This window comes from Pan troglodytes, chromosome 10 (genome assembly GCF_028858775.2).
Source record: "Pan troglodytes isolate AG18354 chromosome 10, NHGRI_mPanTro3-v2.0_pri, whole genome shotgun sequence".
Taxonomy (NCBI): Eukaryota; Metazoa; Chordata; class Mammalia; order Primates; family Hominidae; genus Pan; species Pan troglodytes.
Window position 1 is genome coordinate 100,238,901 of NC_072408.2, and position 15,006 is coordinate 100,253,906.

A 15,006-nucleotide genomic window follows, 5' to 3' on the forward strand; every position below is an offset into this window, starting at 1 on the left:
GCCTGCAGGTCTTTTTAAGCATTTGCTGTTCAATAACAAGCATCTTCTTTATGCCTAGTATTTGTGATAAGAGCACAAAACAATTTTCTAATCTCAAAGAGCTTATATTGTAGTGGGGTAGAGATAAGTGATTTATCTTGGTGTAGTTTTGGCTTTTTTGTTTGTTTTTTTTGAGACAGCGTCTCACACTGTCGCCCAGGCTGGAGTGCAGTGGTGCAATCTCAGCTTACTGTAACCTCCGCCTCCCAGGTTCAAGCGATTCTCCTGCCTCATCCTCCCGAGTAGCTGGGATCACAGGCGCCTGCCACCATGCCCGGCTAATTTTTTTGTATTTTTAGTAGAGACGGGGTTTCACCATATTGGCCAGGCTGGTCTCAAACTCCTGACCTCGTGATCCGCCTGCCTCGGCCTCCCTAAGTGCTGGGATTATGGGCGTGAACCACCGCACCTGGCCTATCTTGGTGTTTTTACATCCTTCAGTATTTTTCAAGGTTTTACAGCTTTTTTATCTATAGACTTATACCATCTTCAAAAGCAATACGATTTTATTTGTAGATGTGATTTCCCCCACCAAATGCACATTTTATGGAGCTCTAGGACAAAAGTCAGGATGAAAAGCAATCTATCGCTGGTGCTACTTTAATACCTTCCTGACTGGTGCCACTGGCTAAATTCTAGCAGTACGATGAGAGGGCCATTAAGGCCTATCTTAGCAAGCAAGACATTATAGCAAAGACCTAAACACTCAAAGGTTCAACGTCTTCTAGCCAGGGAACTATTCTCTAATTCTTTCACCTTGATATGATTTCAGCAAATTCTGATAACCCGGTATTACTCTTAATGCATTTTTGTAACATTTGACAAACATCTCCCAATATGTAGACTGCCACTCTCCTGATGCTAATCAGTATCAGACAATGGAAGTAAATTTTCCTGCTTTTCTCAACTTTTCCTCAAATTCATTCCTTAAGTTAGTGAAGTACTTTCACTTGGCCATCATTATTTATCAACCTTAAGAAACATGCCTATTGACGAAGTAAATACACTAGGATTTCAACTTATCTACGGGAATGTGGACAAAGACTTATATACCAAGACAAGGCACTAGAGTGGAAAGCCATTAAAATAAAATGCTCAGCAGCAAAGGATTTGTAATGGTTAACTTACAATATATCCATATAGTGTAATATTACAGTCATTAGAAATGACATTTGCGTAAGGATCTGAGTGTGGAAACTGATACAGCCTGTCGGAGAGCTACTGAGTAGTATTTATCACAGCTGCATACATACCCTTTCACCCAACAGTTCCACTTCTGGGAGTCTAGTCAACAAATGGACAAGTTGCACAACCAAGCTATGGTCAAATATGTGTGTTGTAGGATTTATGAAACTGGTACCAATTTAATATTCAAATGTGATTAAGTCATGGCAATCTATTTACTGGATACTTTGTGGTTACCAAAGAGCTATGTGCTGCCACAGGGAGTCCTTTCAATAGTGATTGAAAAAGGCAAGAACACTACTAGACAGAACTACCTGTTTTATGCACGTATTGGCATACACTGAAAAAGCTTAGTCACTTAAAATGAGGTTGTACAGATTGTAGATTTTGTTTTTAAACGCCTGTATGGTTTAAAAAATGTTTTGGGAAATAGACATGAGCAGGGCAGAGAACTACAACCTACAGGCCAAACCCCACCCCACTGCCTGTTTGTACGACCAACAAGTTTAAATTTTTTTTAATGTTTTAGGGTTTTTTTTTTTTTTTAATACTATGCCCATTTGTTTACAAATCGTCTGTGGGTGCTTTCTCACTACAATGGCAGAATTCAGTAGTTGAGACAGACCTATGGTCCACAAAGGCCGAAATATTTACTGTTTTAGGAGAAAAAAACAACATGAATTGTAATAACTTGGACCTACTTGGTTGCTCAGTCCTGATGTGTCCTGTTAAAACCTAAGAGAAACAGCACCAAGTTCAATCTAGTGCAATCAACCTATCACATCTAAGCTGCTTTTGCCAGATCTGATATCTACTCCTGACCTTAAGCCAGGAGACTTTGTAAACTTTTACTAGGTTATAATAAAACTTAAGAACTATCGATATTTACTAATCTACATCATGGAACTATTTCAAAAGCAGTCATATGGTAAGATGGATCAGGAGTCTTTAAAAATAAAACTGAGAAAGAAAAATCATGTGATCAATTCAGTAGTAGAGACAGAGCTTGGTATCAAGTCTATGTTCATACACTTACCAGTGCCACCCAGCAGGGCCATACAAGACACATGAAACGAGATCAGCTCAAGGGTTGACAAGATGAAACTGGGAGAGGGCCGGGGAGACCCGAACTCTTAATATTGGATTCCACACAACAGGAAAAATTTCAGTCCAGCTCCCAGCATGGCAGCTAATGGCAAGTTACTCAGTACCATAAAGCCAACTCTTGGAATATACCTGATTTCCATGATAAAATGGAGATGAGTGCAGGGGTGAGTGTATAGTTAAGAAAACAAACAATATATTACTAGTCCAGGTGGTAGATTACAGATTTTTATTATTTACACTTCTCTCAAATTATTACATTCAGCATGTTTTGCTTTTTATGTTATTTAAAGTATAAACCCTCATATAATTCCCTAAGATGGGTGGCATGCCAAGTAGCTAAATGAAATATCATCCCAGCCCAAAAGTACTTATTCAAATGAAATATTACATTTTTCTTAAATAAAGCAATAAATTAGGTACCCTATTATCATGGTATTTTCTTTTTTGGCCAGCTTTTCTAGATAAGGTTGTATTGCTACTGCAACTAACAAAAAAGATGTGGCAGGGCCGGGCGCGGTGGCTCACGCCTGTAATCCCAGCACTCTGGGAGGCCGAGGCGGGCAGATCACGAGGTCAGGAGATGGAGACCATCCTGGCCCAACATGGTGAAACCCCGTCTCTACTAAAAATACAAAAAATTAGCCAGGCGTGGTGGCAGGTGTCTGTAGTCCCAGCTACTCAGGAGGCTGAGGCAGGAGAATCACTTGAACGCGGGAGGCAGAACCTGCAGTGAGCCGAGATCATGCCACAGCACTCCAGCCTAAACTACAGAGCTAGACTGCCTCGGAAAAAAAAAAAAGTGGCTAGAGCGCCAAAAAAAAAAAAAAAAGGTTCCTGAACCATTCAACAGAAAAATGAGGCCTATTCCTATCATTTCCACGATCCAATTTAGTTCCACTTAGGTCACTGTGTTTATAATGTCTTTTAGGACAGATTTCCTTCCCCATTCTCCATAAAACAACCATAGCACCTGTGACTTTTATCTGTTGGTTTGTATTTAATCTTATTTTTAAGTGCTTCTTTGAAATTGTTTTACAAGTACATTCTTGGTCTAGAGTAAGGTTCTATATAGTTGGCCCTCCATATCCATGGGTTCCACTTCCATGGATTCAAACAACCAGACAAAATATTCCAAAAAACATTGTGTCTGTAGTCAACATGTATATTTTTGTCATTATTCCTTAAACAATAGTGTAACTATTTACATAGCACTTACATTATAATAGGTATTATAAGTAATCTAAATATTAACATAAGCGGGAGGATTTGTGTAGATTGTATGCATATACAACATCATTTTATTCCAGAGACTTAAGCATCTGCGAATTTGGATATCCAAAGGAAGTCCTAGAACCAGTTCCCGACAAATACCAAGAGATGACTTTACTTTAGACCTAAGATCTTGCTAGACAGCCTTTGAGAGGACGAAGGATAACTAGAGCAGAAGCAAATCGCAGCGAAGTAGACTACAACAATCAAGTCAAAAAACATAAAGCTCCTATCAACACCTCAAGATTTTAGAAAAGCCTCTTAACGGGCAATTTTCTTTTAAATAGAGACTGGGTCCCACTATGTTAGCCAGGCTGGTCACAAACTCCTGGACTCAAGTGATCCTCCTGCCTTGGCCTCCTAAAGTGCTGGGATTACAGGCATGAGCCACTGTGCCCGGACTGGGCAGTCGATTTTCAGGAAGCCACTTAATGTTCAGATTCTTTTCTTCTCTCCCAGGACTTTGCAGATGCTGCTGTTCCCTCTGCCTGGAGATGTTCATCTGGCCTGAATCCAAAAGTCTATCCAAGTTACTTCTCTTTTCCATGACAGAGTTACAACTATTTGTCTGTCCCCCTTCCCCATTAGAGTATATGGCCCCCAAAGGAAAGCTCCATGCCATTCACTCACCACCTAATCATCCCCAACAACTAGTGGGCAAACATGAAACACTTTTGTTGAATAATTTGTTTCCTTTAGCCCAGGGATTACAAAGTCAAAGGCTTACAAGGGGGAAGGACTAGCAGGTGTGCTCGGAGGGGACTCTAGCCAACTGGAGAGTAACTGGTGAGAAGACAATGACATACTCTTAGGGTGTTTGCTACTCAGATCCTCTCAGTAAGTCCCGTGCACAAAGGTGGGTCAGGTCTACTGTTGCCAGATCTTCAGATCATTCAAAAGTTACCAGAATTCTGGATTTTCATGCAAATCTCTCAATTTTTAAAAATGTTGGCATCAAATTCAGAATGTTTTAACCAGCCACACTGTGTGGGCCAGGGAAAACAGGCCCAAAGGCCAGGTGAAGCTGCAGTTTTCAACTGCTGCCTTGGCCTCTCCCAGAGCCCCTTAAGTCCTAAGAAGGCTCAGTCAACACACTGGCACTCGTTTCATCCCACTGGTTGAGAAGGCAAGTCTTAGCAAAGTAATGGGGGAGTCTTACCAAAACTGCAAAGGAAAAAAATATGATACCATGAAATTAGAAATTCACTGCATTTGAAATGAAAATGACTTATTTCTGTACTTCTATAACTCACAAATTTAGCAGATATCATTTAGGCATATTTTTGTAGTGCAACAGATTTAAATCTGGAATTTCATGGTTTGTAAATCACTATGTGATACTAGCTATAACCATGAGCAATATTACGGGCAGTAAATGTTGATCTCTATTTCGTTTCTTGAAGTTTTGTGTGGTTCATTTTTAAAGTGAGATTCGATTTCCTTAGCTATAGTCAAATGTACCCTTTAAACAGCCCAAGAATTGTTATAAATGACAGCTGCTGTTATCAGTTTTCAAATTTTACAATATTAGGGTTGTTAACTATTTTATTCTGAATTAAGCTAACATTTGTTACCAAGCAATGCATTTATTTGGAAGGATACCAGTTACCAATAATCAAAAGCTTTTGTATGTTGAAAATGTAATTTTAATAGTTAATTCTTCATCTTACATAGGAGCACAATAAAATACACCACAATCTGAAGAAACTCCAGAATTACGAGAATAAGAGTGAAGAAAATTCAAATGGGCTACAATATCCATTACCTTAAACTGCAAGAGACAAGGTTGCAACCCGAAGGTTAACATTTATGTATTTATGACTGGCTACATTTATGACTTAAAAATAACAAGAATCAGGAATTAGATATGGAGAGAGGTGGGAAAGAACAGTTTTGTGAGGGGAGGAATTCTGTCAATAAAGAAGAAAAATTACTGAATTCCAAATTAAAGAATAAAACGAGCTCCCACAGCAAATACTGGAGGGATGAAAGCAAGAATCATTAATTGAGGACTTGATACTCTCAAAGGGATAAACCTTTCTGATGACACGCAAGCTGGATACTTGAGATCTGCTCATCAGGTTTATAAGGAAGACTCACAAATGCCTCAGCAAATCCCAAATGATTATCAGATCAGTGTTTCTTAACACACATGAAAGGTTACAGATGAAATTTTCAGACAAGAACCAAGAAAAATGTCATAACCCAAATTTTAGGCAAAAATGTGGCACAACTGTGAAAGTCCTACATGTCAGTCACAACTGCTATCTTTGCTGTGACTTTCCTGTACAGTGATTTTTAAACATTGTGGCAAGACACCAATGATCATCTAATCAGACAACACAAACACATTTATTTCAAATTCCTAGAAGGTTAAAAAAAGGTCAGATACTGATGCTTTATGCATGCTCAGGGCCAGTTTATAAATACTCCATTCAGTACTATCTTAACACAAATCTGCATCAGTGAAAAGAAACTGGCAAAATCCACCTCTTGCCATTCAATTTGTCAGATGGTGAAGACCAAGAAAGAATGTTCCATCAGTTTCAATTTTAAAATACGATTGTCAAATTGGGAAAATGAAATAAACACAGTAAAATAAACTGTACAAAGGCAAAGTAGAATAACAAAAAATATTTTACTAAAACATAAGATTTACAGAAGTTTCCAGACAAGCCATACAAAATGGTCACAAGCTTTTTTTGAAGGGGGGAATCTACACTTGACAGCAATATTAGTGAGGGCTGTGATGTTTGTTTAATGTTCCCATTTTGGTTCCAACAATCAAGCTTGTCCATCTACAGCGTCTAAATAAAGTTAGACTTGGCTAGAGCATATTCTAAAGACCTGGTTAGCTGCTTTTAACCAATGCAATTAGATCACCAAAAAAGGGGGAAAGGAGCCCATAAAATTAAACTACCTCCCCCCCTCAAAAATAAAATAAAATAAAAACACCCACACCCCTGCAGCTAACCTGACAACTACCTTCATTCACAGTGCTTTATACTTAAACCAGGATGGGGGAAATGAATAAAAGCAGGGAGGGGCCACTGCTTTTAAACGTTTCACAACAATCCAGATGATACTTCTAGCCTCTGCTCATGCTTTATGACAGTGAATCAGGACAAGACATAGATTTGCTAATGTGCATTTAATCACCAAAGGACTGAAGATGTCTGGGCTTTTTTATTCTGTAATGTTTCTAAGACTGTGTCCATTAAATGCAAACAAAAAGGAAGAAGTCTTGGCAGAACAGGAGAAGTGATGCACACTTGATGATCGGATCAATTTAAATATTATTCATGGCATATAGCCTAGTCCATGCTCTAGCTGTAGACAGAAACAAACATACAATTATTATTTTACTTAGTTCAATATGTTACTTTCCAAACTATAAATGACAAACAACCACTATTAATTATGGAAATGTCATGCTGTAATCTCTTAAATTCACGCCTTTTTCTATAAATTGGATCACGGCTGAAAGATTTTGTAAATGTCCAATTACCAAAACACTACAATAAAATTAAGAAGTTCTAGAAAATTCAAGAGGATGAATCAAGTTGTCCATTTCTAGATACACAATTCTCCCCACTAATTTTCTTAAAATTTGTAGCAGAAGCTTCTTGACTCCAAATTCCGTAGCCATAAACAGCTGAATACTTTAATCAAATGGGTTACAAAAACAGTTCAAGTTTTCCAGTATTCTTTACATATAACTAGATAAATGGTACGCACTCAGTATTTGTTAAACCAGGTGTAGTTACAAGAGACTCCAAGATCTTTCAATTACAGGTTGTCTTTAAATTTGGGGGGTCCCATAACAGGCCATTTTGTTAAGAGGTATTTATATACTATAAGCAGGATCTCACTTATTATACTTTTTTCTATTTCTTTTCCTTGCCAAGAGCTTTAGAAAAGTTTAAGTGGTAATACAAATTTGTAAAAGTGGAAGTGGTGTGAAGGAGAATGAATATTAGATACCTGTTTCTATGGCTTGGGCTTCGTTGGTCTTCCACTGCTCCGCTACATCATTTGCTAATGGATCATCTGGATTGGGAGCACTTAACAAGGCCTGGATCGATAGCAGAACTGTGCGGATCTGCAGTGCTGGGGACCACTTATCTATGAAGGCAACAGGCCCAGTATGATAAAGCATGAAAAAAACAGGCCCAGAACTGCTTCACTTCCCTCCCACAGACCTCTCTGATCTTTGTATAATGTTTACATTCTAAACATGGAATGCTTAAGAGAAAAAGGAGAAAGCTTAATAATAGCATACGCTGATAAAGATAACACTTACCTTTCAAAATATCTAAACATATTCTTCCCAACTTGTCTACATTAGGATGATAAATTTTGGTCATGAAACGTACTTTAGGGGCTGCCATTGGGTATTCTTCTGGAAGGAATAGTTCAAGTTTAAAAGTCCCTCCCTCAAAGGGGGAATCCTGAGGGCCAGCAATGACCACATGAAAATAACGGGCGTTGCTCTCATCTGGTTCGGCTTTGATGCCAGGAACTGGTTCTGCCAGCAAACGCTGGGTTTCCTATGACAGAAAAACAAACACATTTGTGAAACAAATGTCATTTTGCTAGACACCAAAAGTAAAATTAGAAAGTTCATCTCTTAGAACTACGCATAATAGAACATCTCCAATCTCCCAACAGGATTTATTTAGCTTATAAAATGCAAAATTCAAAAAAATACCATTTAAATAATTACAACCAGCTGAATGAAACTGCAAGCGAATACCAATGATGTTATCATACATTTTGGCTACAAATGTCTACAAATATGTTAATAAAATTAGCTTAATAAAACTGATTTTTTACTCAAGTGAAATAAAGTAACACTAGGATTACATAAGTAAGGCAACTTGCTCTAAACTCAACCAAAACCAAGCTATTTAAAAAGTAAAATTAGCTTTTTTGGTGGTTTTTTTTTTTGGTTTGTTTTTGAGACAAGGTCTCACTCTGTCACTCACGCTGGAGTGCAGTGGCAAGATCTTGGCTCACTGCAGCCTCGACCTCCCTGGGCCCAGGTGATCCTCCCAACTCGGCCTCCTGAGTAGCTGGGATTACAGGTGTGCACCACCACACCTAGCTAATTTTTGTATTTTTAGTAGAGACGGTATCACCCTGTTGGCCAGGCTGGTCTTGAACTCCTGGCCTCAAGTGATTTGCTTGCCTTGGCTTCCCAAAGTGCTGAGATTACAGGTATGGGCCAACACACTCGGCCAAAAATTAGTTTTTAAACCCACTGAAAACCTCCCCTCTGAAAAATGTAATGGACTAAAGAAAGGAGATAAGAAGAGGCCCAGGTACCTGAACAGGACTAAAGAAATATATTTAACAATGCTGATTACTCTAAAATTGACAATTAACTTCAGAGGAACCCTTAATACTCCCAACAATCATACCATTAGTTCTCTTTTTCATCATTCTCCCTCTCCCCTAAATAATTGTATTATTATTCTTTCTCTTCTCTCTTCAAACCTCCAGCATCTCCATCCCCATCCTCACTTGTGGCTGATGTCCTGCTTCCTATATCATGACAAGTTAGATACTTCCATCAGTTCCCACTGTAGCATTTGGACATTTCCCTGCATCTGCGCCCATACACTCTGGCTTTTCTCCTGTATAGATGAAATGTCACGTACTCTTGGCTGGGGCCAATTGGTCTTGAGCACTAGATCTCTGTTTGAAATGTTTGTTCTTTGGTGCCATAAAGAAATAGCTCTTGAACATAAATTTAATTTATTTAGTAAAGCCATTTTTACTCCCTGCAGAAAGGGTACACTCGCCAGGAGTTTTGCCACAAGAGTATACTGAACAAAGGAGACAGGGTCATTTATAACCTGACGCGTCCACCCTACTGCTGTGTCCGGTTTCCACTGGCTGGAACGGGACCTCACATTCTGTATTTGTCCTGATTGGCTAGCAACTTAGAACTTTTTAAAAGAGGTAAAGGTAGAGGGGAACAAAGGAAGGAGGAAGTAACTTGTGGAATGCTGAGAAAGGTAAAAACACTTTTAAATAAGGAAGAGGAACAGGCTATGACCTAATGCTTGCTTGGACCAGTATAAGCATGCCAGGGCAAATACTTAGGCTAAATTGTGGGAGCTAAGAATATAAAGTATATTGATTTCTTTATTATGGCTAGCAAATATTTAAGAATGTTTGCACAGGTCTTCGAATAAATTTTGCTTCTAAGAGAAGTTACTATTTATTCCTAATTAGATGGGGAGGAAAGTCTTTGAAGAGGAACCTCTACTTTGCTTGTCTCCAATTTCTCTCCTCCTCTTCTGTCTTGAACATACCCTCCAATCAAGCTGTAGTTATCGCTAACTTGTTTGTTAAGGTCACCAATGATTTCCACAAGGTTAAATCAAATGTCCAGTGCTTAATCTTTATCTTACCTAAATGCGACATCTTATCCAGCTGGTCTCCTCCCTCTTTGCAAAGCTTTATCTAACTTCCTATAAACATTCTCATGGCTCTCTTCCTCCTTGTCTGGCAGCAGCTTCCTTTAGTTTCCTTGTTGGTTTCTTCCATCTCCCAACATCGCAACACTGAAGTGCACTGGGGCTCTATTCTAGGGCTTCCTCTCTGTTTATACATTTCCACAGTGATCTCATGTAATGCAATGAATTTAAATACTAAATACACTCTATAAGCTGAAGCCTCCCCTAATTCATATCTAGCCCAGAACTCTCCCCTCATCGTGCCTCTTGCCTCTATAACTACCTGCTTGATATACGCTCTTGAATGTCTAATAAGCATCCCAAACTTAACATGACCTCCCTATCCCCAACCTTTGCTCCTCCCATAAAGTCTTCCCCACGTCAGTTACTGGCAAACCCATCTTTCCAAATGATCCACCTTTTCCTTCATATGCCACACACACCTAGCCTGATTGGCAAATTGGTTTTTTTAATACTTCAAATTCTACTCATGATTGGACTGTTTCTCACCATTCCACTGCTACACCTCTGATCCAAGCAACCATCAGCTCTGACCTGGCATACTACAACAGCCTCCTAACCTGTTCTTCCTGCCTCTGACCTCACTACCTTCCTCGCAGGTCTATTATCCACAGACCCTTTAAAAGTCATAGTCCTGAGCCGGGTGCGGTGGCTCATGCCTGTAATCCCAGCACTTTGGGAGGCTGAGGCGGGTGGATCGCCTCAAGTCAGGAGTTCGAGACCAGCCTGATCAACATGGAGAAATCCCATCTCTACTAAAAATACAAAATCAGCCGGGCATGGTGGCACGTGCCTGTAATCCCAGCTACTGGGGAGGCCGAGGCAGGAGAATCATTTGAAGCCAGGAGGCGGAGGTTGCAGTGAGCTGAGATCGTGCCATTGCACTCCAGCCTGGGTGACAGGGCGAGACTCCATCTCAAAAAAAGTCTGGGCATGGTGGCTCACACCTATAATCCCAGCAATTTGGGAGGCCGAGGCGGGTGGATCGGCTCAGGTCAGGAGTTCGAGACCAGCCTGATCAACATGGAGAAATCCCACCTCTACTAAAAATATAAAATTAGCCAGGCATGGTGGCACATGCCTGTAATCCCAGCTACTTGGGAGGCTGAGGCAGGAGAATCGCTTGAACCCGGGAGGTGGAGGTTGCGGTGAGCCCAGATCATGCCACTGCACTCCAGCCTAGGCAAAAGAGCGAAACTCTGTCTCAAAAAAAAAAAAAAAAGTCATAGTCCTTGTAATGGGCCCCCAAAAGACGCTCTATATGATGCCCTCACTCCACCTACCTCTCTGACTTATCTTCAGCTATTCTCTCTCCATCCCCTAACCTTCTCTGTTCCAGACAAAAATTAGCTTCCTTGTAGTTCTTCAACGTGCCAGGCATCCGCTCACCTCAAGGGCTTTGCACTTCCTCTTCTTCCGCAAGATATCCATATGGCTTGCTCCCTCAGCTCCTAAGATCTTCATGTTTTCTCAGTGAAGCCATCATAACTGAAATTGCAAACCCCATTCAACCCTACCCTGCACACTCCCTATCCCCACTCCCTGGCTTTATCTCCACAGCACTACTAACAAATCTCATTTCTACTTATTTTGTTCAGAATTTAAGCTCCATGAGAGGATGGATTTGAGTCTATTTTATGGACTGCTATATCCTCAGCATTTGGAACACTGCCTGGCACAATAGATATTCAATTAATATTTACTGAATTCTGAATCTATTTGATGTTATGAAAAGAGGGAAATAAACGATCAGAATTTCATCGTTAACATCAAGGCAGGGTTATTTTCAAGGCAGGATGTGCACATTATGGAAGGAAAACAAAAGGAGCCACTCAGGTATGGGGAAAAATAGTCTAACTTCTACTCATATTTATTTTTAACCAGAAAAATGTTCATATTTAAATAAGCTTTTAGGTATGAAAAACAATAAATGAGAACATTTTATTTACACTGCCTTCACCTAAAAAAAAAAATACATCATAAACTGTTTCATTCCACAAGCTATAGGGCATGCGTTAAAAACAACAACAACAACAAATAACTTCTTTCTCAGCACAGTAATATACTGAAATAGTCATAAGATGTAAATACAAATCAAATGCTTCCCCAAAATGTGTTAATTAAACCCATGGCCATTTTAGGTAATGTCTCTGGTATTTTAAGACTAGTTTTTTGTTTTGATCTGGCGATGTAAGAGCAAGTGAGAAACTGACATGTTCTTTAGGTTCAAACTAAAACACTTGTAGAGTATTAAAAAGCTCAAGAGGCAATAATGAAGCCTCTGACCTTGGGAAGTCCTTTAACATGTGACCAGAACAAAAGAGGCTGGTCTTCATTTTTTAGGAAAAAAGTTAAGACATTAGGGATGAATAGCAGGAGTAGAAAAATGAGAAAATAACTGGATGGTAAAATTCCTTGAATTCTGGGCTCTCCTCACCTCCATCCTTTAATTTTACCCCAGGTCTTCATGTTTTTAGAAAGCCATAAATTGGGTGACTGGAAAAAAAAGAAAGCCAGGGCCCAAGAGTCCCAATCCACCACTCACCAGTTACACAAAGTAGTAGCAGCTCTGTATCTACTATAAAAAGCTACAGAAAGGCCTCCAAAAGCGTATCCCAAAATAGCTTCAAAATCACTCTCAATACACAGTGGCAGAGATAGGTATGGCATTTACTTTCTCATCTTCAGTTCACCCTCAAAATCAGATATTCTTTGTAAAGAATGTACATATTAAGCACATCCTGTGACCTGATCAAGCCTAGATTTAATTGGAACACATTCTAAAATAAGCTTTCGTGTGTAGAAAACATTTTGAAATAGTCCTTATAATATATGCTGCTCTCAAGTTCTAATGGACTGACACAAAAACATGCATAATTATTTCACTAAACTGTGTTGGTTTCCCTAACAAACCCACAGCATAAACTGTGGGAGGGGAAAAAAGGAATAAAATCCAAACTAAATGAAACAAGTCTGAAATGGCAGCATCTGAAAAAGTCTCAACCACAGAAACTGATGTCAACTTTTTTCCTAAAAAGGCAAAAACTGGCTAGGAAATAAAATCTTTCCGGCCACTATTCAACACATGACTAACTAAAATACCTTCTGGTTTTACACTATTCTTTGGTGGAAAGACAGAGTACAGTATGATTTCTTTAAGTGAAGAAGTAAAGGGCTAAAATTCCTACTGTTTCACTTATCTTTTTTTTTTTTTTGAGACAAGTCTCGCTCTCTTGCCCAGGCTGCAGTGCAGTGGCACGATCTCGGCTCACTGCAACCTCTGCCTCCTGGGTCCAAGTGAGCACCTGGCTAATTTTTGTACTTTTAGCAGAGACAGGGTTTCACCATGTTAGCCAGGCAGGTCTCGAACTCCTGACTTAAAGTGATCTGCCCGCCTCAGCCTCCCAAAGTCCTGGGATTGTTAGCGTGAGGCACCACGCCCGGCCTTATCTATCTTTTGGCACAAGTAATTTACATTGCAGGTGGGATGCCATGGTTCACACCTGTAATCTCTGCACTTTGGGAAGCTGAGGCAGGCAGGGGAATCACTTGAGGCTAGGAGTTCCAGACCAAGCTGGGCAAGCATAGTGAGACCCCATCACTACCAAAAAAAAAAAAAAAAAAAAAAAAAAAAAAAGGTTGACAAATGAAATCACATAGGAAGGCCATAGTTGTTTACAGAAAAACAGAATAACCCTTAAATGCATTTTGTGATTCTATTATGTTTAAAAGCAGTCCAAGGATTGAATCCCAAACAGAAGTGAGTTTAGGGCCATGCATAATAGAAAGCACTGTAGACTACGTTCAGGAAATTAGTTACTAAAATAGACAGGGAAGTTGGTAAAGGAATAGGGTATGGATTTAAATGTCGACAAAATTAAGTCTAAAGGAAGGAATCTCATCTTATAGAACGCATACAATAGTTAATGATACAAATATTTTTAAAAGGAATCAAATATCACATCAAATTGATCTAATTATCAATAGATCTACTGGGACTTGAAGAGCAAACCCTAGACTCACACTACAGTAAACTATACTGTAGTTAGTAAATTATAACAACTGACATTCTGTCAACCTATCTCTATTAACCAGGACTCTTATTTTTAAGTTGAAAAATAATTTGTGCTCAGTACGAAGCAATGCCAGGTCTTAGATGCTCTTCTGCAAGGCAATGATTGAAGTATGTACAGTAAAATTTTGGGGTAATAAACAGTATTCTTAGAAAGAGTGCTAATTTGTGTGTGAGAAAAGTTGGTCCAGTTAGTAACTATCTATATCCCAGTGCATCCTGTCTACAGTGATTAGGTTTTTTAGAATATTCTTTGAAACACAAAATTGCAATATATGACCAGTAATATTAACTGTAGATCTTTTAGCTCATCTCAAACAAGAGCTGTCTGATAACTCAATAACTGCCAATTTCATTACTGAAAAATAAGTGTTAAAAAACTGAGTGATGCTTCAATGATACCTACTCTGTAAACTCCAACCTGTCACTACATCTTTAAGCGATTCTAAAATATTAACAAACAGGGTTCTGGACAAAGTTGTGTGTTATAGAAAAAAAATTTAAATAAAGAAAAAAATTATGAAAAATTTGTAAGATAAAACAAACGGGCTCCTTTTTTGGGATCACTAATAAAGCAAGTCAATTCTTCATTATGTACACAACTGTAAATTACTTATGAGAATCTGCAAGTTCACCCTCTATATATATAAGTGGGCATTTTTATTTATCACATTTTTGTAGAGATGGGTTTCTCTATGTTGCCCAGGCTGGTCTCCTGCCTCAAGCAATCTTCCCGCCCTGGCCTCCCAAAGCAATGGGATGACAGACGTGAGCCACCACACTTGGCCCCATAAGTGAGCATTTAAAAAATGTTACCACCAGCCTGGGCAACATAGCAAGACCCCA

General features: G+C 39.2%; 1 protein-coding gene across 3 annotated transcripts in view; it reads right to left on the reverse strand.

Moving 5' to 3' along the window:
• Positions 1-5,223: 5,223 nt before the first annotated feature.
• The window catches only part of UBE2N (ubiquitin conjugating enzyme E2 N), a 35,924-nt gene continuing 26,141 nt past the window's right edge, over positions 5,224-15,006 (reverse strand). For 2 of the 3 annotated variants that reach the window (XM_063785993.1, XM_001139171.7), the window contains 3 exons: positions 7,904-8,150; positions 7,585-7,725; positions 5,224-6,930 (listed from right to left, as the gene is read on the reverse strand). In XM_063785993.1, coding sequence (XP_063642063.1) covers positions 6,890-6,930; positions 7,585-7,725; positions 7,904-8,150 — 429 coding nt within the window. In that variant the 3' untranslated portion in view covers positions 5,224-6,889. Of the gene's footprint in view, positions 6,931-7,584; positions 7,726-7,903; positions 8,151-11,477; positions 11,577-15,006 lie in introns of all 3 variants that reach the window. The other variant, XM_063785994.1, reaches the window with a different exon arrangement.